Genomic DNA, 25,949 nt, shown 5'->3' on the forward strand with positions numbered 1-25,949 from the left:
AAAAGTGACTTGTGACCATTTTTTCACAGTTACGACCCTTGCATGGTCACCTGATCAAAATTCAGCCGCTTGGCAATTGGTTCACATTTATGCGGGTGGCAGTATCCCAAGGGGATGTAATCGACCTTCGGACAAGCAAACTCAGTGGGGAAGCCAGAGTCACTTAACAACCAAGTTACTGACCTATCAACTGCAGTGATTCACTTAACAGCTGCGTCAAGGAAGGTCGTAAAATGGGGCAAACCTCCCTACCACCTTCAGCCAGGGGGCAGTGGAGGGTTTGTTTCCAGCGTGACTTTGTTGCCCTCCAGTGGCCGCTCGGGCCTCTCGTAGCTTTGCCCTAAGGAGAGAAACAGCTGGAAAAGAACTGCCGGAAGTGTTAGCACGGGGGTCTCGCTATACTTTCTATCTCTAAAGACTCACGCTGGCGGGGGTTGCGGGGTGGGGAAGCGATCCTTTCCCGCCCCTTTTTCATCTGAGGCCCAATCAAGAAGCGACCTTCGCCTCGGAGCTTCCGGAAGAGGAGGAGAAGAGGCGGTGGGCCGCTGCGCATGCGCGGGAGGCGAAGCGGCGCGCTTTCGAGGCCGAGGCGGAGGCCATGGGGACGGTTCACGCGCGGGTAGGAGCTCGCCCGGCTGACCTTGGAGGGGGGAGGAAGGAGTGGGGGGGCACGGGGCGACGGTGGTCTCCTGGGCGTGTGCAGAGTGCCCTCTCCGGGGACGGTGGGAGGCTTCTAACCACCTGGGCGCCTCCCCCGAGCGGTCTGACCTCGGGTGTCCCAGCAAAAGGAGGGAGGGTCTCGGTTGCCTGGAAGAGCGCCCTCCTCCCATGTGATGGGGGAGAGAAAGGGGTTGCCGTCTAATCCTTTCCCGTTTTAAATAAAGTGGAAACCCCCCCCCCCAAAAAAAATGTCAGTTGGGTTCATTGATAGCATGCATTATTATTTTTCCACCGCGCAGGTAGTCCTCGTCTTGCAGCGGTTCGTTTAGTGACCGTTCACAGTGGCACTGGAAAAAAAATGTGACTTAGGACCGGTTTTCATCCTTTTGCAGCGTCCTGTGATCAAACTTCAAGCTTGGTGACTGATTTGGACTTATGACCGCATTGCGGTGTCCCGGGGTCACCGGATCCCCTTTTGCGACCTTCCAACAAGTGAAGTCAATGGGGTTGGTGGGGGGAAGATGCCATATTCATTTAACAACCGGGCTACTAACTTATCAACTGCCGTGATTCACTTAACACCCATGGCAAGGAAGGTCGTAAAATGGGACAAAGATCACTTAACAAATGTCTTGCTTAACCACATAAACGAAGGGCTCAAGTGTGGACGTAAATTGAGGACCACCTGTAATTTGGGCAATGCCTCGTCCTCCCTGCCCTCGTTTTCTCCTGCAACAACGACCCTGTGTGTTGGACTGGACGGAGAGGCAGGACCGGCCCCAGAAAACTTTAGTTTCCTGGTTTCTAACCCACCTTCACTCTTCAGACTGGCTCTCATTTTTAGCCAGTGCTCAAGTGTGTGCGTGCACGCGTGTGTGTGTACACATATGTGTGCTGCCCCCATGTATTGATGCTGTCCAGGTATAGAAAAAAAAGGTGGCCAATGCCCAGAATTGGAAATGTGATAATATTCCTTCTGACACCATGATAATAAAAAAGGTTTTAGAATGTGCAGAGACCGACAGGCTATCGATGGAAATGAAAGAGAGAGAAGAAACAGAGTACCATGAGATCTGGAACCTGTGGTATAACTGGTTAGAAGTAGATAGATGAAAGAAAGGTAGGAGTTATGGTAAGATGAAATAATGCTGTGTATAACTACGTAAATATGTAAATATATGAATATATGCCTTAAATACTCAGTAATAACCTATATATTTAGGAATATGTCAGTGTGAATGAACACTGCTATAATGAGTGGAAATATAGAATTAGAATAGAATAGGAATTGGAAAAGGAAAAGGAACAGGAATAGAATTGAGTAGAGTAGAGTTGAGTTGAGTTGAGTTGAGTTGAATTCTTTATTGGCCAAGTGTGATTGGACACAAGGAATTTGTCTTGGTGCAAATGCTCTCAGTATACATAAAAGACAAGATATATTCGTCAAGAGTCAAGAATCATCAGGTACAACACTTAATGATAGTCATAGAGTACAATAAGCAATCAAATCATACTAGGAAACAGTCAATATGTCAAACAGTCAATATGTTTTTAATTGTGAAAATATGATTAATAAAGATTTTAAAAAGGAAAAAAGGTTTTATTTTTGGCTGCTCCCACTAAGAGGAGCTTTCAAGAGATTGGCACCCAGTATCAGACTATCCAGTGCAGGTAGTCCTCGGCTTACAACAGTTCATTTAGTGACTGCTCAAAATAACAACGGCACTGAAAAACTTATGTGAACTTATGGCCGTTTTTCATAGTTACGACCTTTGAAGTATCTCCATGTTCATGTGATCAAAATTCAGAGGCTTGGCAATTGACTCATAATTACGACCGTTGCTATGTCCCACGGTCACGTGATCACATGTTGCAACCTTCTGACAAGCAAAGTTAATGGGGAAGCCAGATTAACTTAACAACCAGGTTAAGAACTTACCAACTGCCGTGATTCACTTAACAGATGTGGCAAGGGAGGACTTAAAATGGGGCAAAACTCTTTTAACAAATGTCTCTCTTGACAACAGAAATTTTGGGCCCAATTGTCGACTGTCAGGACAGGAACTACCTGTATCAGACAGTGCATGGGTTACTCACTGTGGATTTTGGTGGGCCCATTAGGTTTACCCTGACTGGATGAACAAATACTCCTCCTCCGTGCTGGCTGAGATATTCTGGAAGTTGGAAGTCCGTACATCGTAAAATGGTCACAATTGAAAAGCCAAGATGTTAAGGCTCAGTAAATGCTGAAAACTAAAGTTGAGTGTGGCAGTGAAGGAAGTAAGGAGAGGACAGCTTGGGGAAGAAACTTTGGTGTCCCAAGCGCCGATTTATTTTTTTTCATGGTGTAACCCAGGGCTCATCTGTAGATACTCCAACTGCTAATATTTGCAGTGAAATAGTAATGCACAGCTGTACTGCATGAACACAACATTATCCCATGTACTTGCGTCTCCAGTGTAAAGGGACAGTGATGGTACCTACTTAATACATACACTTCCTTTTGGAAAAAGAAACAGATCAGTAATCTAGTAGTTTATTTGATTGATTGTAAACTACTGAATCTTCATTTTCAGAGTTTGGAGCCTCTTCCCATGAGTGGTCCTGATTTTCGTGAAGAAGCAGAGCTTGTGGAAGTTGAACCAGAAACTAAACAAGAAATTCTTGAAAATAAAGATGTAAGTATAAGGGTTTCCTGTCTTCCCCTTAGTTATGTAGATCAGGGACCCCCAAAACCTGATCCACAGACCAATCCCAGTTTGTGTTCTGTTAAAAACTGGACTGCTGTGATGACCTGGGGCGTGGCACAAAAGCAACCAAGTCACAGAAGTAGGTAAAGTCCCTTTAATTCCTCCAACTTGGCCCCCAGTGTCTAGTTATCATCGGCTGGAGAAAAAACTCTCCCAAGAACAGTTTTTAAAGAGAAGAAATTCAGTCCAAACTCAAAGTACATATAAATTATAAATAAAAACCAACACAAACCACACGGCAGCAATTAACGAGGCAGGGCAGGATAAGGAATTGCAGACTTCAAAAGATAACGAAACTCAAGTTGGGAGGACGCCAGAACCCGGATAAGACGTGACAAACAAAGATAATGCACGCTTTGCTTCCAGCAAGGTGCTGTGCGCAAACATTTTTTTAAAATCCTGTTTTCCCAGCTGCAGCTAATGAAGCGAATCAGGCCCTTTTTCTCCCCTGTAACCCTTGTTGCTCCCTTCTCCGTTCCTCCCTGCCTGCCGTAGGATGAAGAGGGGGTGGCCCTGGGTCTTCCTCTGAATGCCCAGCCAGACTATTCCCTTCCCCAGTTTCCTCCACAGCCCCCGGAGCCACACTCCCACTCCTTGTCATCTGTTCGACCTCCCCCTCGGAATCAGATTCCAACAGGGGCATGACAGCTACACAGCTGGAGGTGAACAGCAAGTAAGTGATTTGTATTTGCAGCCGCTCCCCAGAGTTAGTGTCACCACCTCAGCTCCATCTCAGCTCATCAGGCGTTAGATTCTCATAGGAGTGTGAATGCTGCTGTAAACATGTGAGGGATCTAGGTTGCGAACTCCTCCTCCCTTCACCCAGTTTGTGGAAAAATGGTCTTCCATCAAATTGGTCCCTGGTACCAAAAAGGTTAGAGACCACTGATATAGAGCATTGTATGCAATAAAAATGATTACTGTTACAAATGATACATCTTTGAAACGACTGTGCCTGACACATTTAGAAATAAACGTGTCTTTTTATGTGACACCTTGCATAAATTCAGGTGGGCTAATGTAGTTAAGTAATTTTTTAAAAAAGTAAAAACCTTAAGCAGAAGGATACAATTACCTCTTTGGGGAAACATACCAGAAAAACTAAGATGATGTATTTAATGGGTTTGGATAGGGGAAGCATTTGGCTTGATCTAATCACAATAAAATCCTGGGCTTTAGTTTTGAAGACCTTGGAGCAATTAAAAATATTGATCTTCTCACCGAAATTGTTTAGTCTAGATAATGCCAACTTTTAGATGGTAGAGGATCTCCTTAATATTGAATGTATCTTTTCACAAAATTTGTGACAAAATCTTCATGCTGATGGAATCATTATATCTATTAATGCAATAATTTCTAATATCTGCCCATAATTTAATACTTATTACTTTGCTTTTTAGGTTGTTGTTCAGCATATACACTTTGAGGGACTTGGAAGAACTAAAGATGATATTATTATGTATGAAATTGGTGAAGTTTTCAAAGCTAAAAATCTGATTGATGTGAGTACTAAAAATTCTTTAACACACTTTCCAAAAATCTCAACAACTATGTTATATTAACATTTTTATTTAATTCCATAGAAATTTAAAAATATAATTGCTCAACTTATGTGCCCAAATAATCTTGCAAAATTTTACTAAAAAGTTTTTAGTATTTTGGAAGTAGCTTTTGAACTATATCAATCTGGGATTGTGGAAAGATAACTGATTTTTTTAAAGAATCTAACGGACACAGATTTACAAATTTCAGGGGTTATTTGTAACATTGTGGGATGTAGGGAGTTTCAGTATGAATTATCTCAAACTCAGCTCTCTGATTTGAATATGAAATGAGCTGCCACAGGCATTTTAAGCTTCAGTGTTGCATATTTTCATTAAATTATATGAAACATTCCATAGTTGTTAATGTCAGTTTCTTTGTGTAGCTTTTCCATGTTGCCATGATCTTTCCATACTCCTTCAATTCTACATCTGATCTTGAAATCTGGATCAGTAAATTAGTCAAATATGTACCTGTGCACATACCTGAGAAAAGGAATTGATTTTCAAGACAGTAAAGTGATCTCTGGGAAGTTGGTTATCTTTTTTTAATGGAAGGATAAGTACATAGTATGTAATCCAAAAAAATTAAAATCTATTTTTGTAAAAATTCAAGTACAGTACTCAGAAAATCCAAATTTTTTTATGAACATGGAGAGCTCATCATGTCCAACTATTTACAAAGTCTGCACTACTATTACTATTAATCTTCTCATCACTCCTTATCACCCATCCCTTCCCACTTGTGACTGTATGACTTAACTTTGTCACTTGTATCCTTATGATTTATACTGACTGTTTCCTAGTATGACTTGATTGCTTATTGTACCCTATGACTTTCATTAAGTGTTGTACCTTATGACTCTTGATGAATGCATCTTTTCTTTTATGTACACTGAGAGCCTATGCACCAAGCCAATTTCCCCGTGTGTCCAATCACACTTGGCCAATAAAGAATTCTAATTGAGTTAGTTGTATTAATTGGCACCAAATAAATGGGTGTTGATTTAACACATCGGTATTGGAAATATTTGTAATAATTTGGTTATGTTTTGACATGACTTTTACATTTTGAAGGTGATGAGGAAATCACATGAAGCTCGTGAAAAGCTCCTCCGCCTCGGAATATTCAGACAAGTTGATGTACTGATTGATACATGTCAAGGTAATAATAACAGAATAACAGAGTTGGAAGGGACCTTGTAGGTCATCTAGTCCAACCCGCTGCTCAAGCAGGAGACACTATAACATTTCAGAGAAATGGCTGCCCAGACTTTTCTTAAAACCCTCCAGTGATATTTCTGAAGGCAAGCCTTTTCACTGGTTAATTGTTCTCACTGTTAGGACATTTCTCCTTATTTCCAGGCTGCTTCTCTCCTTGATTAGCTGAAGACGCTTCTTGGATGAGAAGCAAAATGCCTTCCAAGAAAAACCACAAAGTCCAGTTGCCTCTTGAAAAAGCACCTTTGGCTTCCTTCTCGTCAGTTGAAATCAAACCAGATCAAATTCAAATCATTTGAAGCGATGGGTTGTTGTCTTGCTCCTTGCATGGGGCGATTGGAAAGATTCTCGTAACGTTGATTGAAGACAAAACAGTTATAAGATGTGGATCAGTAGCACATCCAACGTTTTTGATCTTGGGATTTGTAGTCAGTTTATCACAGAGGACATCAGGTTGTTTGCTTTTTCAACATACAGTTAAATTGCCAGAAAAAGAATTGTGTTTCCCTACAATAAAGATAGTTCTATCCTGATTATAGTGCTGTTTTTCCCCCTTTATCTGTTTATAATTAAATTTGTTAAAGTGCCAATCTTGGACCAAAACAAAAGTCAAGTGAAATAAAAAGGAAGAGTGCGTCTTATACACAGTAGCAAGGCCCAGCTAATTCCTCTTAATCCCAGCTAAGCCAGATCAAGGGATGAGCCCGCCCTTCCGCCAGTTTTTCTTCTTGTTGTGGAGATGGAGGCTTGGGAGGTATTGGCACATCTCTCTGCTGAGGATCAAAGCAATGGCAGACTTCATGCTGCATTTGCAGGAATCAGCATGCAGAAGGAGAGCGCTACGGAAGCACGGAAGGGCCAGTCTCAAGGCTTACCTGGAGCTTGGAAATTGCTTGCGTGCCTGGTTTATCCAGTCCAATAGTCTTGCTAATTGCCGTTGTGTATTTGGGTGTTTCTTACTTGTTCTGAAGTCTGGTTTAGCTTTAGTGCAAATTAGTTTTAAATTGTTATATTAAAAAGCAGCCATTAAAAAGATCAGTGTTAGAACTTCCTTTGAAATTTCTGTAGCACAGGTAGTCCTTGCCTTACAGCAGTTCTTTTAGTGGCCATTTGAAGTTTAAACAGTACTGGAAAAAGTGACCTATGACCATTTTTCACACTTATGACCATTGCAGCATCCCCATGATCATGTGATTTACATTTGGACACTTGACAACCTGTTCTTCTTTACGACGGTTGAAGTGTCCCGGGGTCATATGATTCCCTTTTGCGACCTTCTGACAACCAAAGTCAATGGGGAATCCAGATTCACTTAACAACCGGGTTAACTCACTTAACAACTGCAGCAATTCACTTGACAAATATGGCAAGAAAAGTTGTAAAATGGGGCCGAACTCACTTAACAAAATTCTCACTTACCAACATAAACGTTGGGATCAATTGTGGTCATAAATCGAGGGCTGGCTGCATTTCTTAAGGAAGCGAAACCCAATAACAGATGGAGAGACCAGTATTTTAATTAACTGTGTCAGAGCTTGAGCCCAGTGGGCATCGTACTTGGAATCAGGCTGCTTAGATTAAGAGTGGGAAATTGGGTGGCCCCTGGGGCTTTCTGCCTTCAGCTCCCAGCTACTGTGCTTTCCCAAAAATAAGACCCTGTCTTATAATTATTATTTTTTTGCCAGCAAAAAAGGTACCGGGTCTTATTTTCTGGGAATGTCATCCACTGATTTACCTTACTTGTGCGTGAGGTACGCCCCCGGCCTCCTTTTTGCTGTCAGAGGCCTTTGGGAACTTCTGCGGCCAGCAAGATTTTCCTGAAGGCCTCTGCAGCCGATAAGAGTGCTCCGGATCGATCCGGAGCTTTGTTATGAGCTACAGAGGCTGTCATGCCCCTGGTGGAGACTGACTCTGAGGGACAGGAGGAACAGCCGACAGGGAGTGGAAGTGTGGCTCTGGAGATTGTGGAGGAGGCTGGGCAGTCAGAGGAAGACCCAGGCCCATCCCCTCTCCATCCTAGGGCATGCAGGGAGGAGAGGATAAGGGAGAGACATGGTCTACTTGGGAGGAGAGGGCCTTGATCCTCTTCATGGGCTGCAGCTGTGACAACTGGATAAGAGGACGGACCTGTGTACTGGCAAAAGCTGGAACCAAAGCGTGGAAATATCTCTAGTTTATTGTTCCTCTCTGAGTTTGGCGTCCTTCCCAGTGTGTGTTTTGATATCTGTGGACGTCTTCAAGCCCTTATCTTGCCTGATTTGTGTTGTTTATACTCTTTATAATTTATAGACATTTTTAGTTTAAATGGCATTTCCTCCTTCTTGTAACTGCTCGTGTGGGAGTTTTTGTCTCCAGTCAAGGATATTTGGAGCTTGGAAGCAAAGTGAAGGAATAAAAGGGGCTTTACCTGTTTCTTGTGACTGTGTTTATTTTGTATCCCACCTTGGGTCATCACAGAGGCCTTCAGGAAAGCCTTGCTGGCTGCAGAAGAAATGGGCTGGCAAGGGAAGTAGGGCAGCTCCACCACCCCCATCCCCACCCTAGCTTAATTTTTACCCATCCACTCTGGGGTGGGCGGGATCTTAATTAGGGCTTATTTTGTGGGTAGGGCTTATATTGGCACGTGTAAAAATCAAGCTAGGACTTACTTTCAGGGTAGGTTGTACTTTCAGGGTAGGTTTTATTTTGGGGGAAACAGGGCAGTACAGGACCAAAGTTCTTAGTTTTCTCACTTGAAACCTAAAAGAAAATGAGGGTAACTTCAGCCCATGTCTCTTTGGTGCCAGTCTGGCCCTGTAACCACTACCCCAGGATGCGTGCCAAGCCTATGGTATCACCGAGACAAGTAAATCACAGTTAGTTTGCCCAGTTTTTACATTAAAAAATTCTGTGCAACTCAATCTGAATCTTATTTCACTGTTCAAATTGTGCATATCTTTTTGGCCAGGCAGGTCAGCACTGTTTCCTTGACTAATAAATGCATGTGTGTGTGTGTGTGTGTTTGTGGGTTTAGGTGATAATGCTCTTCCAAATGGGTTAGACGTCACCTTTGATGTAACAGAACTGAGAAGATTAACTGGAAGTTACAACACCATGGTTGGCAACAACGAAGGAAGCATGGTAGGTCTTGCATCATTGGTTGCTTCCGAGTGTTGGCTCTGAAACATGACAGCCATTTAAATAGATACACGATTTGGCTTCATTTTGAGAAAACAGTCTTCCAATTGTACACTGCCCATTATTCCTGATTATTCTGTAATTACTTAGAAATACGAGTTCTATGCTTTTGGGATTAATCCACCTTAGACTAACGTAAGAAATGGAGAGGAGCACCACTCCCTAGAGCGGAACATGCCTGGGCAGGGGAAATCTTCACTTTTACCTTAGATCAGGGGTGTCAAACTCAAGGCCTGGGGGCCAGATCCAGCCCATGGGGTGCTTAGATCTGGCCCAGGGGGCTACTCTGGAAACACAAAGGACCGGCCCATGGTGCCTCTGCCAGTGAAAATCGGAGCTCGGGTGGGCTGCAGGTGGCCCTCGCGAGCTCCATTTTCACTGGCAGAGGGTTGCAGGGAGACTGTCGCAGCTGAAAATATAGCTCAGGATCCTGTTTTCATTGGCAGAGTTTTCAAGCCACAAGCACCCCTAACATGAGTTTTACATTGAACTGGCCATGCCCATTTTGGCCCCCCGAGGTCAAACACAACCCTGATGCAGCCCTCAATGAAATCGAGTTTGACACCCCTGCCTTAGATTAAGAGAACAAGAAGTGATTTTTTGTTGTTGTCTGGAAGAAAGATAGATAGTTTTCTTGTTGATAATAACAAAATATGGAACAATTAATGTTTAGAATTGGCTTTTTAAGATTGTAAGGAGAATGAAAGTTTTGAAAAGCTGATAGAGAAGCTAATGGTAGAGAGCGTGTCTGTATGAGCCACAAACTAGCTTACTATCTATCATGTTTTACAGGTCCTTGGACTCAAACTGCCTAATATTTTGGGGCGTGCTGAGAAGGTGACGTTCCAGTTCTCCTATGGCACCAAGGAAACTTCATACGGTCTCTCCGTCTTCAAACCACAGCCTGGTCACTTTGAAAGAAAGTAAGACTTTTAAAGTACGTGAATGCTATGGGCATATATTTTTTAGAGTCTCTAAAGTTCCCATTAAATCAAGAGGGCTTGTTAACCAAGTAAACATAAATGGGCAGCTCTTTAGGTTTTTGTAAGGTTCTTCAGAATAAATATTGTGTGATCATTGATAACTTTTCTCCCCAGAATATACCAACTCTGAGCCTATTTTTTCTTTTTGCATATATTAAAAAGTTAGCTTTCCTAATAATTTGCTTAGTGAGCAGGCTGCAAGATCATCCCTTGCATTTTCATTATTTATAAAACCTTTTGGGTGCCAAGGATCAGTTCTGTGGAGGCCGGTTTTTCTGTGGACGATGGGGGAAGGGCTGGTTTTGTTCACTGCCTGGATCTCGCACATGCACGGATGGGGCTTCACTCACTTGCTCAGCCTGGTTCCTGGTGGGCAACAGACCGGTGTCAGTACACGGCCAAGGAGTTCGGGACCCGAACTCCTAAGTTATAAGAAAGGAAAAAGATGCTAGTTTAGCATTAGTAAGATGCTAAACTATTGCACAAACAGTACTCTGCAGTGAGGGGAAGAATCAACTTCAGTGTTCTTAAGTAAATGTAATGTTTTAGCAGAAGTCTTGAGCAAGATTTTAACTTTTTTTTTATTTACATCCAAAAGATACCTTGGGGGGGGGGAAATAATGGTTTTGAACCAATAAACCTGTTTCTGCTTTTGTTTTCAAGGGAGTTTTGGTATGGAAATAATGGACAAGAATTGAAGTACTTATAAATCTTTATAAAAATTGTTACCTGCCATCCTTTTGTCCCAAAGGTGCTTTTTTCAGGAGGCAACTGGACTTTCTATCTTTTATTTTTCCTTTGAGGACGTTTTTGAGGATGAAGAAGCTTCGTGGATGAGAAGCAAAACCTCCTCAAAAAACAAAGTCCAGTTGCCTCCCCCAAAAAGCACCTTTGGAACAACCATGACCCGGATGACGGAGAATCTCTGCAGACTTTCTGCCATTCTTTTTTTGAAGAGAAATGTAGGCCTCCGAGGATTGGGGAGTGGAAGGCAGATATTTCTAACATTTGACATCTCACATTTTCCCTGCTACTTGCTTCTTTGCACATTGGCACCAGGCAATGGGAAAACAATCTGATTGCTATTAATTCTCCAGTATAGGCAGGGGTAAGTGGTGCCCAGTTATACTGTGGATCCTGTGCATACATGCCCCTCTGTGTGAAAATCAAGCTCAAAATTCTCTCTTAAATATTTAGCTTTGGCCAAAGGGAGTTTTTCTTCCAAAATTACACATCCGTCTTGTGAGGCTAATTTCCTATATTTTAAATTCCTATGTTGAGATTATATTGTAATTTATTTTCAATTATGTTATTTTCTGACATTAGGGAACTTGGAAAGGAACAAATGGATGTAGGATTACATAGCTGCTCTTTCTTGTTATTCATGAAGATCAATATCATGCCATTAGGATAATAAAATCTGGCAAGATAATTTGAGTCTGCATTCTATCAATGAGTTCTTTTCTTATTTTCTTTATTTGCAGTCTGGGTTTTGTCTAATCGCTTTCATAGATTTTAGTAATAAACAGATTATAGATGGGGAAGAATCTGTTGTGGGGGTAAAGGCTATTAGATGACTAGATACCATTCCTGGTACCTTCCAGGTGCTTTGGGTTTCCTTTCTCACAATCTTACCACAAGTTCTGTTACTTACATCCTGTCTTATAAACATCCTGTTTCTTCCATGATGGAAAAACATTTATTTTGCTAACACAAGCTTGGTTTCTATTACAATGGCACAGTCTTCAAATAGTTGTACCACAAACTGAAATTAATACAAATATCTGAGCTATTAATATTTCACGAGATGCCAAAGATTATTAAGCATTAAATTGTTGGCTACTTTTTTTAATCTATCAGCTTTTTTTTTCTTTTAACCCGAACCTTAAAAGTACAACAACAACAACAACAAATCTCAGGTGCAATGGTACATTTTATTCTTTAGGGTCAAATCCTTCATAGAGACCGATGCAGCAGAAGTGTTCTGTCCTTCTCAAGTCTATGTTGGAATTTTGTTGTAGGTTTTTTTTAAATTTTTAATTTTGGTGTCTTGCTTGTTTCCAGCATTTCTCTCAACGTGTACAAAATAACTGGACAATTTCCTTGGAGTTCCTTACGTGAAACTGACAGAGGAATATCAACCGAAGTCAATGTAGGTAAAATAGAGCCACCTTGTTTACTAGTTAGTGAAGGATGGTGAATAACTGGGATGGCACAGTGCTGGAGATTATTTAGAAGAGACTAGACAGTCACTTGTCTCAGATTGTATAGGTGATGACGAACCTATGCCACGCGTGCCAGAAGTGGCACACAGAGCTATTTCTCTGGGCACGCGAGCTACTGCCCGCTGCTCTTCTGGCCGGCCAGTTTGTCTTCACACACGTGGGAGTGCCAAAAACCGGAAGAGTAGCTGCCCGGTGTGGATGTGCATACTGGGCAGCTGCTCTTCCGGTTTCCGGCATGTGCATGCGCACTGGCCATCTGGTCTTCTGGTTGTTGGCATGCATGTGCATGCGGGGACCAGCTGGCCAGTGCACATGTGCGTGCCGGAAAGCAGAAAATCATCTCTGCCCTTCCGGTTGCTGGCACACACACTCTCTCGTTTTGGCACTTGGTGCTGAGAAAGTTCACCAACACGGGTATAAATTGTCCTGCTTGAACAAGGGGCTGGATTAGAAGTCTTCTAACGTCCCTCCCAGCTCCTATCCTATCCTATCCTAATTTTTGACTGGATTTCAGAAAACTGGTTGAGAGTTAGCAAAGCAAACACCTGTCTGCAACTGTTTGAGGCAGCTACTTCTTTTCCTGAGATTCTCACCCTGGGGAAAGGTGCAGCCTCTTTAAGGAATGGAGGGCAGATGCTATCTCTGTGTTCCCATGAGCTCTGAAGCTCCAGTTTGGTACTACGTAGCCCTAACATCAGTGCTTCTCTGGTTACCGTCCTGCCTGCTGCATGTCCCACATCAGGCTCTTGTCATTGAGCTCTTAGTGGATTACAAACAATCTTGCGGACTGCTGACAGACAACATTTCCTGTTCCTGTGTCATTGCATTTTTTTTTTTTGCTGTGGTGTTGCAACAAACTGGCATTGATCATTTTTTGTACCCGCACAGCTTCTTGAAATTAGCAAGGTATGTGTCAACCAATAAAATATTTCTCTGGTCTTTTACAGTTGCCAGCAGAAAGGGAGTGGGGAGCAGCTTGCAAAACTGAAATTGCATTCCATAAATGTTTTCATAGATAGTTTCTAGGCGACTGAACTTTCTGCCATGCAAAATTCTAACTGGAGAGTATGATTGACTCTTGGCTAGGGATGTGTCCCATCGGAGAATATGAATTACGATATACCCAGGGGGTGAAGGAAAACCAGGATCAAGGGTGATAATGAATGATATGTCTCTGAATATTCCTGACAGAAGACAAAAAACTCCCACACAAACAGTTACAAGAAGAAGGAAAGAAGCAACACAAACCAGGCAAGATAAGAGCTGGAGGACATCCACAGATAACACACACTGGGAAGGACGCCAAACTCAGAGAGGAACCATAAACTAGAGATATTTCCACGCTTTGTTTCCAGCGCTTGCTCGTACGCATGTCTGTCCTCTTGTTCAGTTGTCACAGCTGCAGCCCATGAAGAGGATCAAGGCCCTCCCAAGTAGACCACGTCTCTCCCTTACCCTCTCCTCCCTGCATGCCCTAGGATCGAGAGGGGATGGGCCTGAGTCCTCCTCTGACTGCTCAGCCAGCCTCTGCTCTTCCCCAGCCTCCTCCACAACCTCCAGAGCCACACATCCACTCCCTGTCGGCTGTTCCTCCTCTCCCTCAGAGTCAGTCTCCACCAGGGGCATGACAAGCCCTGACAGCTAGCTGACTCAGACGCTTCATTCATTGTCACCTTTGACCCTGGTTTTCCCCCACCCCCTGGGTGTATCATAATTGATATTCTCCAATGGGACAAATCCATAGCCAAGAGTCATCAACCATACTCTCCAGTTAGAATTTTGCATGGCAGAAACTTCGGTCGCCTAGAAACTATGAAAACATTTATGGAATGCAGCTTCGGTTTTGCAAGCTGCTGCACTGCTCCCCCGCCCTCCCTCTCTGCTGGCAACTGCAAAAGACCAGAGAAATATTTTATGAGTTAACAGTTTGGCTTGTATCTCAACATCTCACCCCTCATTTCAGGGCGAGCTGCTAGACTTGACTGATACCTGCTTTTCACAAACAAAGTCATCCTATGGCTATATTAGCAACTCTGGCAGGAGGAGGCTGGAATGATCTCACGGTATCTAGTAGTCCATCTCAGCTGAGCCATGACGGTTGCAGTGTCCCGGAGTCAAGTGGTCATCTTTTGCCATCTTCTGACAAGCAAAGCCAATGGGGGAACCAGGTTCACTTAACAACCACATTACTAACTTAACAACTGCAGTGATTCACTTAACAAATCTGGCAAGAAAGTTCGTCAAATGAGACGAAACTGACTTAACAAATGCCTTGCTTTATCAACAGAAATGTTGGGGCTCCATTGTGGCAAAAGATGAACACTTATGACCCCAGGGATACTGCAGATGTCATAGATAGGAGCCAGTTGCTAATCATCCAGATTTTGATCACATGACCCAGGGGATGCCCCAAAGGTTGCAAGGGGGAAAAAATGGTCATAAGTCGCTTTTTAAATGCTGTCACAACTTTGAACAGTCACTAAATAATCTACCCGTACGGTAGATTATGCAAACATGCCCAGCAAATGTTTTTCTTCTGTATAAATTTTTATAATTTTGCTGGGTTTTGATAATACATTCCACTTTATATATGTGAATCCATCCAAGGTTTATTACAAAGGTCTCCAAACTTGGCAAGTTTAAGACTTGTGTACTTCAACTCCCAGAATTCCTGGGCTAACATGACTGGAGGAGGAATTCTGGGAGTTGAAGTCCACAAGATTTAAAAGTTGCCAAGTTTGGAGACCTCTGAAATAAACAGAAGATGGAGAAAATATATATATATTTTTCCTCATCCAAAGTTATTTTTTTTTCTTTCAAAGTTTCCTATCTGGAAGACCAACCACACACTAAAGTGGGAGACAGTCTGGAGAGAACTGGGTTGCCTTTCAAGAACGGCCTCATTTTCTGTTCGAGAAGAAAGTGGACACTCCCTCAAGTCTTCTGTATCTGTAAGGTTTTTAAAAATTGGAATGCGAATGTTAAAGTAACACAGTTTGCCAAACGATGGCTGTTTAGTATGGTAAATGAGATAAACTGTTTAGTGCTGAAAAAAAGATTAATCAGATGAACATTGCTCATTAAGAAGGATTCAAATCTACTGGTTCTGTAGAATTATGGAGCTATTTAGTTTAAAACTGCCAGAGAACCTCTCTTTTTCCTTTTGAAGCTCTGTAACAATGAAATAAGAAATAATAGATTCCAAGCAATGTTTTCTTAGCCTACAATGTTAGCATTTAATTCTGTCTCACAAAACTTCATATTTTGTTTCTTGTTTATAGCATGCCATGGTAATTGATTCTCGAAACTCCTCAATCTTGCCTAAACGAGGAGCTTTGCTGAAGATAAATCAGGTATTAATACCTCATTTGCTAAGTTTCATTGTAATATAGAGAAAAACAATGCATTTGGATAAGAAAGGTGGAAAATCCAAATGGCGAATGGGGAGATTGGATATGGCAGGGTTGGGGTTTTTTTTTTGGTCCCTTCAAGTCAGTGTTGATTCCTGGCAATTGCTGGATAAATCCTGCCATATTATTGGCAAGGTCTCAAAAGCAGTTTGCCATTGTCTCTTCCTAAAGCTGAAATAAAGTGATTGGCCCAAGGTCACTCAAGATGGATTATACCTCAGGTGGGACTAGAACTCAGTTCCAGTTTCTAGCCTGATGTTTTACCACTACACAGATCTGGCAGTAGTCTGTGAAAAAGGGAATGGTGAAACTTTGTCAACCACAATTTAAACATGAGCCAGCACTGTGATGCAATTGCCAATGCTATCTTGTGGTGCATTAAAAGAAGCAAGGGTTTAGATCAAGGCTCTTCAAGCTTGGCAAGTTTAAGACTTGCTGACTTCAACTCCCAGAATTCCTGAGCTAACATGACTGGAGGAGGAATTCTGGGAGTTGAAGTCCGCAAGTCTTAAAGCTGTCAAGTTTGAAGACCCCTGGTTTAGATCATGGGAAGTAACTTTGTTCTGTGTCTTGTACCAAGAAAGGAGAATATTTATAGCCCAGGGGTGTAATGAGGGGATCCTTGGTGTTCTCTGAGCTTACTTGTTTTCTTGCAGATGTTCATTGCTCAAACTAGGTAACATCATCAGTGTCAATAAGGGGTGTGGTTTGTTGTCAGTTTTCATTCCAGTGGCTTGCCCTGTTGATGGAACTCCTCCACCAACACTGACAGGGCAAGCCATTAGAATGTAAACTGACAGCAAACCCCACTCCTTATTAGTACTGAAGATGATACCTATCTGCAAGAAAACAAGAAAGCTTAGAGAGTACCAAAGCTCTATCCAATGTCCAGGTTTGGGCATCACAATCTAAAAACGACATTGATAGACTGGAATTCAAAGAAGGGCCTAGAAATCAAACCTTCTAGAAATAGTTGAAGGATCTGGATATGTTTAGCCCTCAAAAAAAGACACCTGAAGGGAACTGTATTAAGCCTTCAGATAACTCGAAGAGTTGTCACATTGAGGAAGACAGTATGGGACCACAACCCATAAGTTAGAATTCCAGCAAAGGAAGTTCAGTGTAGAATTCAGGAGGCACTTCCGGACAATATGACGGTCAGCTTTTGGAATAGGCTCCACGCGATGGAACAAGGTCTCCTTCACTGGCAGTCCTCAAAGAGAGGCTCGGGTGATTGTTAGAAATGCTACACTGAAAGGGGATTGGACTAGGTAGCCTCTAAATTACCTTCAGCTCTATGATTCTGTCATACTCTGCATACTTTCCCCACTGCAAGGTTTGCAGCATGAATTCCCTCTTCCACATCAATCATGTAGCTTGGCACTGTGCACTGTCGAGCAGTTTTTGAAATAGCGTCATTTTCGTTTATAGCAGCACTAAGTTTATTAGTTTAAAATCAGTAGATTATTAGGCACTCGGTTTATTGTCTCTGAATTCCCCCTGCCCCCACCCCCCCCAAAAAATCCCTTTTTTTCCCCAGGAGCTTGCTGGATATACTGGTGGCGATGTGAGCTTTCTGAAGGAGGATTTTGAACTTCAGTTAAACAAGCGCCTCTTATGGGATTCGGTAAGACCTCCGCTTCGGCCTTTCACTCATTGTTCCTGGCAGGAAATGACTTCCTTCATCATTCGTTTGGAATGTCATTGTCAGGCCTGCTGCCACTTAAACCTCCAAATAGAAGCGATCCTTGACTCCATTTGTTGGGAAAGGTATATTTTTATTAGAAGGCAAGTGTATCGCTGTAAAGCATATAGCCAGAACTGAGAATCGTGCGCCAAAATCCCTTAAACCGTTTCCTCCTTTAGTTACCTTCCATTGTCCACCTACTGTCAGATTCAGATAGAATGTTTTTGTAATGGTCAAGCATAGAATGGTATGCAGCTGGTATGCTGTGTGATCTTGAAGCAGCTTCTCAAAGAAATACAGCACTTACTTTCATTTCCCCCTTTGCTTTCCCCTAACCCTCCCCTTAGTTCATGGCACTGAAAATAGTAGGGAATAGTCTGGCACTGAATGGCAAAGAAGCACAAGCAAGCATTGAGGCGGCAGTTGACAGACATAACACAGCATATTTAGAATGTTTATTTTTTAAAAAAATATTGAATTGTATTGTCAACTCGTAACCCTGACATGTATAGCACTGAATGAACAGGTCAGTGTAAAACTAGTTCTTTCTTTACAGCAGCATTTTTCAACCGTGGCAGCTTTAAGACTTCAATTCCCAAAATTCATCAGCCAGCAAGTGAGTTGATTCTGGGAGTTGGAGTCCATTCATCTTAAAGCTGCTAAAGTTAAGACATTGGCTTATGCAGACAAGCATAAGGGGGGAACCCATTTTCAAAGGGGGAACTGTAGAGATGTTACTATTTTGGGTATGTCATGTGAGGTAGGAGAGATTTCAATCATAGGTTCTTGGACAACAGCCACTCCCTGTCATGGAACAAATTCTTCTGAAACCTAAAACAGTTTCAGAAGTATTTGGTAATATTGTAGTAGAAGCTCGGAGATAATTAAAATGTTTGCATGGGATAAAGTTTAGTTATTTTCATGAGGTTAAGGAACTATTTAAAACCAATTCAAAGTTGTTGTGTACAAGATAGCCAAGGAAATGGTGTATGCTTCTGTTTTGACTGACTTTTTAAAGTGACCTTCAGGGACCTAGGAGGATCTGGCAGAGATCTTGGAGAGTACAGGCACAGATGTTTCATCTTAGTCCCATTCTTTTGAATGAACTGAAAATGCTTTTCTGCTAATGAAAACGTATATTAAAAAAAGTGTGTGCGCGCAAAAAAGTCAGTTGGATCAAATGTTTTGTTTTTTTACACATTTTATTGTAATAAATAACTCCCATTTAAGAGATTTCTGTTTTTCTGAAGGTTCTCTCGGCTTCTCTTTGGGGTGGAATGTTGGTTCCCATCGGAGACAAACCATCTAGTATTGCAGACAGGTATGTAGGGCTGATTAGCATGCTTTGGATTGGACTTATTCTCCCTTCATTACAGGCAGCACATTTTGTAAAATTCCCTTGACATATTTCATCCTGTTGAGGTCCACTCAACCTATTCCCCTATTTAGTATAATGTAGGAGTTTGCCATTAGGCAGCGTTACCTAAATCAGTGTTCTTCAGCCTCAGCAAATTTCAGATGTGTGGGCTTCAGCTCCCAGAATTCAATCCAGAAATTGCTGAGACTGAAACCATGGATGATGCCCAGCCATAAAATCAGATACGCCCACTTACCACTGTCATGATTTGTGATGGAAATTCTGGGCTGCGTTATGGTTGTAACTTTGAGGACTACTTAGAATGAATTAAAAATATTTTATCATGAGCATATAATGGTTTAGCAGTGGATCATAACTAGTACCTGTGTTTCCCTGAAAATAAGACCCAGTCTTATTTTCTTTTGAGCCCCGAAATAAGCACTGGGGCTTATTTTGGGGGATGTCTTATTTTGGAGGTGGAGGTGCCCAACGCACCCCGGCACCCGCTTACCTTGTGCCTGAGGCTCATTGCGCTGGTGAAGCCGCTTGCGGATGGACGCTGTGTGGTGGTGTGGCACTGTGTGCGCGAGAGACAAGCCTCACGTCGTTCTGCTTTGAATGGCTCCACTGGCACAACAAGGCAAGCGGGTGTGGGGTGTGAGGGGGGCACCTCCCCTCCTACCCTGCCCTAACTTGTTATCTACACCTGTGCCTTGCCCCAACTTGTACAGCCAGATGGTGAGCAGGGCTTAACTAGGGCTTATTTTGGGGTGATGGTGTAGGGCTTATATTAGGCACAGGTGTCAAAACTGGGCTAGGGATTATATTCGGGGTAGGTTGTATTTTCGGAGAAACATGGTCATCTTAATGTGAGTTTTTTCTACTGTATAGAAGAATATGAAACTTCTGTTACATTTTTGCCAGTCAACAGTTTAAAAGCCTTCTCCAGTTTTTTCTCTTGGGTTCTGCTGTCTCCAGATCCTGCCACATCCGCTATCCAGACATTTTTGTCTTTCTTATTGACAGAAGTTTTGTCTGGAATGTAATCTAGCAGGTGCCTGTCTGCTTGAATTCTAAAGTCCCAGAGAACCTTTTCATTTTCTTTTTTTTTTCAATATTTAATGCTTACATTTTATTGTTTTGTGAACGCATTGAAAGAACCTAAACTCCCTATAAGTCCTCCAAAGGAGGGTTCTTCTTTCTGTGTCTGAATTGCTGGGAACCTTTTCATTTTCTACTACTTTCTCTATTTTATGGTCCCGTCAGTTCTTGTTTACAGGCAGATGGTATTTCTTGCAGATTTCTAATGCACTATTGTTACTTTGTCATACCGTTGTTTGTAGACATTATTACTATTTTATTATTATTAGTATTAATATGCTAATTAAGTTTCAGTTGTTAATCAAAAAGACTTTTAATGTAGGGTCCTGGATTTATTGCAGTACTTTACACTACCTAGGCTGCAAATGTACAGTGGTAAAAAGTGTCAAAATCACTGAGACTGGTATCCATCCAATACATAAAGCAGATTACCCTGTAAAATGTTCAAGTTATAATTATTTGCTTAGCATTTGTAATGTAGACATAAGTTTCGTTGAATTTTTCTTCTTTTTTCCCTCCACTTGCCCTTTAGGTTTTATCTTGGTGGACCCACAAGTGTACGTGGATTCAGTATGTACAGTATTGGACCTCAAAGTGAAGGTATGCCTTTCTCTCTAAACAGTCACTTAGCAGTTGCGTTAGAGATCAAGCAATCCTTGCTGAAAGGTTTTGAGCAGTTTTACGTATAATTACAATTGAGCAGTTTTACGTATAAACTATCAACCTCCATTCCTGGCTTGTTGGCAGAAGGAATGGAAACCACACTCTGGAGTCCACCCTAATAGGGATAAACAGGTTCTAGTTCAAAGAAGATGGAATCCCTGTTCTTTCAGAGGCTGAGTAGTTTCAGAACAGAGCCATCTTTGGCCCTGAACAAAGTTGTGCTCCCCAAGAGCACGATCACAGTTGGGGTTCCTCCTGAGCTCTGTTTACAGAGCAAGTGGACATTTGTGATTTTTTTTTCTCCAAGTTTTTTTAAAATTTATATATAAGTATTCTGAATACAGCGTATTGTCCAGGCATACCATTTTACAAAAAGGAAAGAGAAAATAACACATATACTGACAGGAATGATAATAATATAACAAAATAATTCTGGCCATATTTACAATTATATTCGCTTGTTTATGTTCCTGTTAACTATATTAGCATACTTGTAATTATGAACAACATTCATATTTTACTTAAACATAACAATGCTCTTTCTTCATCTAATTTCTACCTCTTATCTCTAACCATTGATAAAACGTATTACATGTTAAATACTATTCTGTGGACACCATGATTAAAGTGGCTTTTGCACAGCTTTGGTTTGTGTTTCAGTTGTGAAATTACTTGGAATAGAATGCACTGAACATAGTCACTCGCACCCTAGTTATGTCTATATCAGAATATTGTAATTTATTTTAGATGGGAGATTTAACTTCTATCTCAATATATTCAGTCTTATTGTTTGACAAAGTGATTAAATTAGAAGACTGGTGAAACACTGTGGACATAGTATACTTAGATTTCAGTAAGGCATTTGACAAAGTAGACCAGAACCTACTTCTTGGTAAGCTAGAAAAATGTGGGATAGACCGCATCACCACCAGATAGATTGGTAACTGGCTGACAAACAGTACTCAGTACAGCTGCGGTTGCTTTTTTTCCCCAGCTTCCTTTCTAGCAATTCAGTATATATCCTCCATTGTGTTGCTGCTGTTTGCTAAGATTTATCAGACACTGCGTGAAACAGTTCAGTGCATTTCTTGTGAGAAAAAATACCTGCAGAGTATAACTGGGAATTTTTATTTCGGATGAAGAAGAATCTTTGCTTTGAAAAACGTCTCTTGGGTTTGTAATTTGGCAAATGTTTTCTGTGGTTTTAGGTGATTACCTTGGAGGAGAAGCTTACTGGGCCGGGGGTTTGCATCTCTACACACCTCTTCCTTTTCGGCCAGGCCAAGGCGGTTTTGGAGACCTCTTTCGAATGCACTTTTTTCTCAACGCTGGAAATCTCTGCAACCTTAATTATGGTAAGGGCCTGGACTACTGCAATGCGCTGTACCTGGGGCTGGCCTTGAAGAATGTTCAGAAGCTTCTGTGGTGCAAAATGCAGCAATGCGGGGCGTTATGTAGGCTCTGCAAGCTGCATTGTTTGTGGCGATGTCTGCTGCTAGTCTTCCCATCTTCCTTTTACTTCTCAGGTGAAGGACCGAAGGCTCACCTTCAAAAACTGGCTGATTGCATCCGGTGGTCTTACGGGGCTGGCATAATCCTGAAGCTTGGCAACATTGCACGATTAGAACTCAACTATTGTGTCCCGATGGGAGTACAAAGTGGAGATAGGTACGTTGGCTTGTTTATGTTCAATATCTACATGTTGTGGCCCCTTCAGCAGCCAAATCTGAGAAGAAGGAGGAGGTGTTGGGAGTCAGGGTCAGCATCAGGGCAACCTGGGATCTCCGAGGGGGGAAGAGGGAGTGGAGCTGGCAGAGAGAGAGAGAGAGAGAGAGAGAGGCAGAGCCTGGGCTGTCCATCAGCCCTCAGATGGAGAGTCAACAGCCCCCAAGTCTGGAGGTGGCTGATGAAGAAGAGGAGGAACAGCTGGGTCCAGTGGCTGATGCGTGGATGTGCAGAAGGCAGAGGAGAGGAGAGCAGTGGAAATCTATGGGCCGGTCCTTGGGAAGGAAGAGCCACCGCTGCTAGCGAGGCCCCACCTTAGCTCTGGGGATAAAAGGCAGGGGGCGGAGAGGAATAGGTGTGGCAGGGAAGCTGGGTCAGAATACTACAGCTCATACCCAAAGCCCTTTCATGCTTCAAGACAGTAATTCCACTTCAAGTAGAAAATATCTGGGTGCAAACATTTTCGGGGGAAAAAAAATCACTTCATGACTTCAAAGAGCGTGTTTCTAATTCAAAATGTTTTGTATACCCCAACCCCTGGGCTAAAAGGAGTTAGATTTTTGTTTGCTGTTGTTCTTTTTCATTTGACCTAAAATCAGAATTGGGGCCTTGAGAGCAGAAAATGTGTTCTAGCAGAGGGAAATGCTCCTTCACTCCCTGCAGAAAGTATAGCATTTAACCTGTCATTACCATTATCTGTTCAGATTACTGAGTCCGCAGGCTTATATTGGAGATATATCGAATTGGTTCTTTTTCGGTGATTATAAAGAACATTTCATCATTCTTAAAAGTAAAAGAATGAGCCATTCAGGATCACAACCTGACATGTTTTGCACCTTCCAAACCATTTTCAGGCACAAAGCTGCTTTCATGAAACAATAATAAAGGGACTTCTCTCTCCATTAGAGAGATTGATAAAATGTAGCTGTAGACACATTCGTCTCCTATCTATAGGAAGCATCTACAAGCCCTTAGATTTAAAACATTTATTTGTATTAGTGCTGGATGTTCGGAAGGTGAAAATTAGTAGTCCTAGGAAATAGACACTGAATCACAAAATAAACCTGTTGCAAAGTGGTATTAAAAAGACTTCAAGATTAAACCCTTTAGGAACTATGATTTTGTTTTTATTTTTCCTGGAGTTTTGAGCGGTCGTAGAAAAAACTTTTTGTTATTATTGGAAATTGTAAATTTGCTAATCTACTTAGATCCACCTTGATCCAGCCTGAAGACCATATTCAACTCTGTTTTGTGTTGCAGCAAGCAAACCAAATAGAGGCTGAAAATGCTGGTGTGAATTAGTTAGAGATGAGAAATTGTTCCTGGCATTGCCAGTACTGTTTTTGATCCTTGGTCTGAACTCTCAGGCTTACTGATGGAAGTTTGCAACAAGCCTGTATTTATTATATAGAAGGGATTAGTTTGTTTCATGGAGCTATCCCTTGGGTTAGTACAAAAAATGGTTTTATCTTTCAGTAATTCTTTACTTTATTATTTTAATTTTCGTTTTATTTATTTAGAAATACCAGGTTGAAATAAAGTTTTTTGAATTTATTGAGCGGCGGGGAAAGAGGATATTATACCTAACACTTTTTCCCCCTTTGCTTTCCCAGAATATGTGATGGAGTTCAGTTTGGAGCGGGAATAAGATTCCTGTAATATTGGTCGGCCTTTTTGCGGTGTTGGTCCAAAAGGAACATCTGAATTCAAGTGTCATGGGGTGATACTCCAAATATATTTTTATTGAAGTATAATTATGTATGAAGGATTAACTTCAATTAAAAACCAGAAAAACATTCTGTGTAGTATTTTTTTTTTTTAATCTTTAATGATTCGGTCAGAGATAAAGTGACCTTCTCTCTGGCCTTCAGACCAAGGTTTTGATCTCGTCATCCCAGTCATGGACACTGAAATATCAGCTTCCAGGGGAAAACCTGAAAGCTGTCTGGCAATGAGTCACTCAACAGAGTGAAACACTCTGAAAACAGAATGAAAGCAAAGAGACCAACCAACTGTTGCTCCTTCTTGGTGACTTTGCTAAGGAGAAGATGCATCAGCAACAGGCTGTTTCAAGTGCTGGGTTGGTCTTTTCTTTTTGAATAAATGCATATGAGGAGGAGGAGAACAGTGGCGGGATTCAATTTTTTTACTACCGATTCTGTGGGTGTGTCTTGGGCATGGCAGGGGAAGGATACTGCAAAATCTCCATTCCCACCCTACTCCAGGGGAAAGGTTACTGCAAAATCCCCTATTCCCTCCCCACCCCACTAACCTGCTTTCCAGCTCCATTCTCCTGTGCAGGGCAACAAAAGAAGGCCCAGCCGATCAGCTGGGGCTCAGGAGGCAGAGAATAGATGGGTGTGAGGCCAGTCAGAGGTGGGATTTGCTGGTTCTCCAAACTACCTAAAATTTCCACTACTGTTTCTCCAGAACTGGTCAGAACCTGCTGAATACCCCATTTGAGGAGGGACACTCTGTGCACTGCATTAAACAAGCTTTCTTTGAGATTATTATTTTTTAAATAAACCTAAATCAAAAGGTAGCACCTTTTCCATCTAGCATTTTTTGTTATTTAAAAGCTTGAGAACAAAAAAATGTCATTACCAGGCAAAATTTGTCACATTGCCTAAAAATACTTACTTATATAGCATGATTTTGTCAGGCCTATGAGGTAAACCAGATCAGGGACAATTCACAGAATGACAAGAACTAAACTTTATCGGGCTCGGGCTCAGGTAGCAGAATCTAGGAAGTCTCTCTGTGTTTTTTCTTCCCTCCCCAGGAAATGCTGTGTGTGTGTGTCAGTCTTGAGTAATACTTCCTGGATTTAACACATGTTTCTTCTGTTCTTGTTTTTGTCCTAATGACTTCTAGACAGCTTCTTTCAGGTCATTTCCAAGGATCTCTTTGGATTTTCTGATCTTTTCCAAAAAGGATCCCAGGGCAGATGCCAAACGTGATGGAGTTTAATTTAGGTCCAGCTAGATAGTTTGTATCTGCTGTGTGTTGAATAATACCTCTAACATTAAGCGGGTTTCCAAAATGTGACCATTTTTAAAGACAAATATCTCCCCCCACCCCCTATAAATAGTTATGGTGGGTGAATTGGGCTTTAGGTTACATCAAGAAAAATTACTTCCAGATGAGAATATAGATTAGGGTAGATCAGCTCTTAATTATTTTAGAAATCACAGTTGATAATAAAATGGAGCTTTTTGATTACCAGAATGTAGGTTATTTCTCTTACAAGAGACAACCTCAGTGGTTACCAGTTTCTCCTTCTTTATAATATTTAAATGACCGGTCTTATTGCCAGTTTGCCCTAGGAATGTCATCTTTCTATGAACCCTTTTTCTTCTAAATAAGTTTTCGAAGAACAAGAAGTTTTTGGGTTGTTCTCCTGGAATTTTGGAATCCTTTGCAAAGTTCAGGTGGCTCCTGAGACAATC

At 41.8% G+C, this 25,949-nt stretch overlaps 1 protein-coding gene across 1 annotated transcript; it reads left to right on the forward strand.

Moving 5' to 3' along the window:
- The first annotated feature begins 558 nt into the window (after positions 1 to 558).
- SAMM50 (SAMM50 sorting and assembly machinery component) lies at positions 559 to 24,296 on the forward strand. The gene is made up of 15 exons (XM_026702634.2): positions 559 to 619; positions 3,237 to 3,338; positions 4,811 to 4,912; positions 6,029 to 6,116; positions 9,186 to 9,292; positions 10,142 to 10,272; positions 12,397 to 12,484; positions 15,380 to 15,508; positions 15,839 to 15,910; positions 17,508 to 17,594; positions 18,905 to 18,975; positions 20,645 to 20,712; positions 21,984 to 22,130; positions 22,302 to 22,443; positions 24,114 to 24,296. Exons 1-15 carry the CDS (start codon positions 599 to 601, stop codon positions 24,157 to 24,159), a joined length of 1,401 nt encoding a protein of 466 aa, XP_026558419.1. The 5' UTR covers positions 559 to 598; the 3' UTR covers positions 24,160 to 24,296.
- The last annotated feature ends 1,653 nt before the right edge of the window (positions 24,297 to 25,949 follow it).

The sequence above is a fragment of the Pseudonaja textilis genome, chromosome 5 (genome assembly GCF_049901715.1).
Source record: "Pseudonaja textilis isolate UNSWEBS1 chromosome 5, rPseTex1.2, whole genome shotgun sequence".
NCBI lineage: Eukaryota > Metazoa > Chordata > Lepidosauria > Squamata > Elapidae > Pseudonaja > Pseudonaja textilis.

Coding starts and splice junctions, on each gene's coding strand:
- SAMM50 (XM_026702634.2), top strand. CDS start 599: ATGGGGACGGTTCACGCGCGG. Junction 3,339..4,810: donor AAATTCTTGAAAATAAAGAT/GTAAGTATAAGG, acceptor TTTGCTTTTTAG/GTTGTTGTTCAGCATATACA. Junction 15,911..17,507: donor CTTTGCTGAAGATAAATCAG/GTATTAATACCT, acceptor TTTTTTCCCCAG/GAGCTTGCTGGATATACTGG.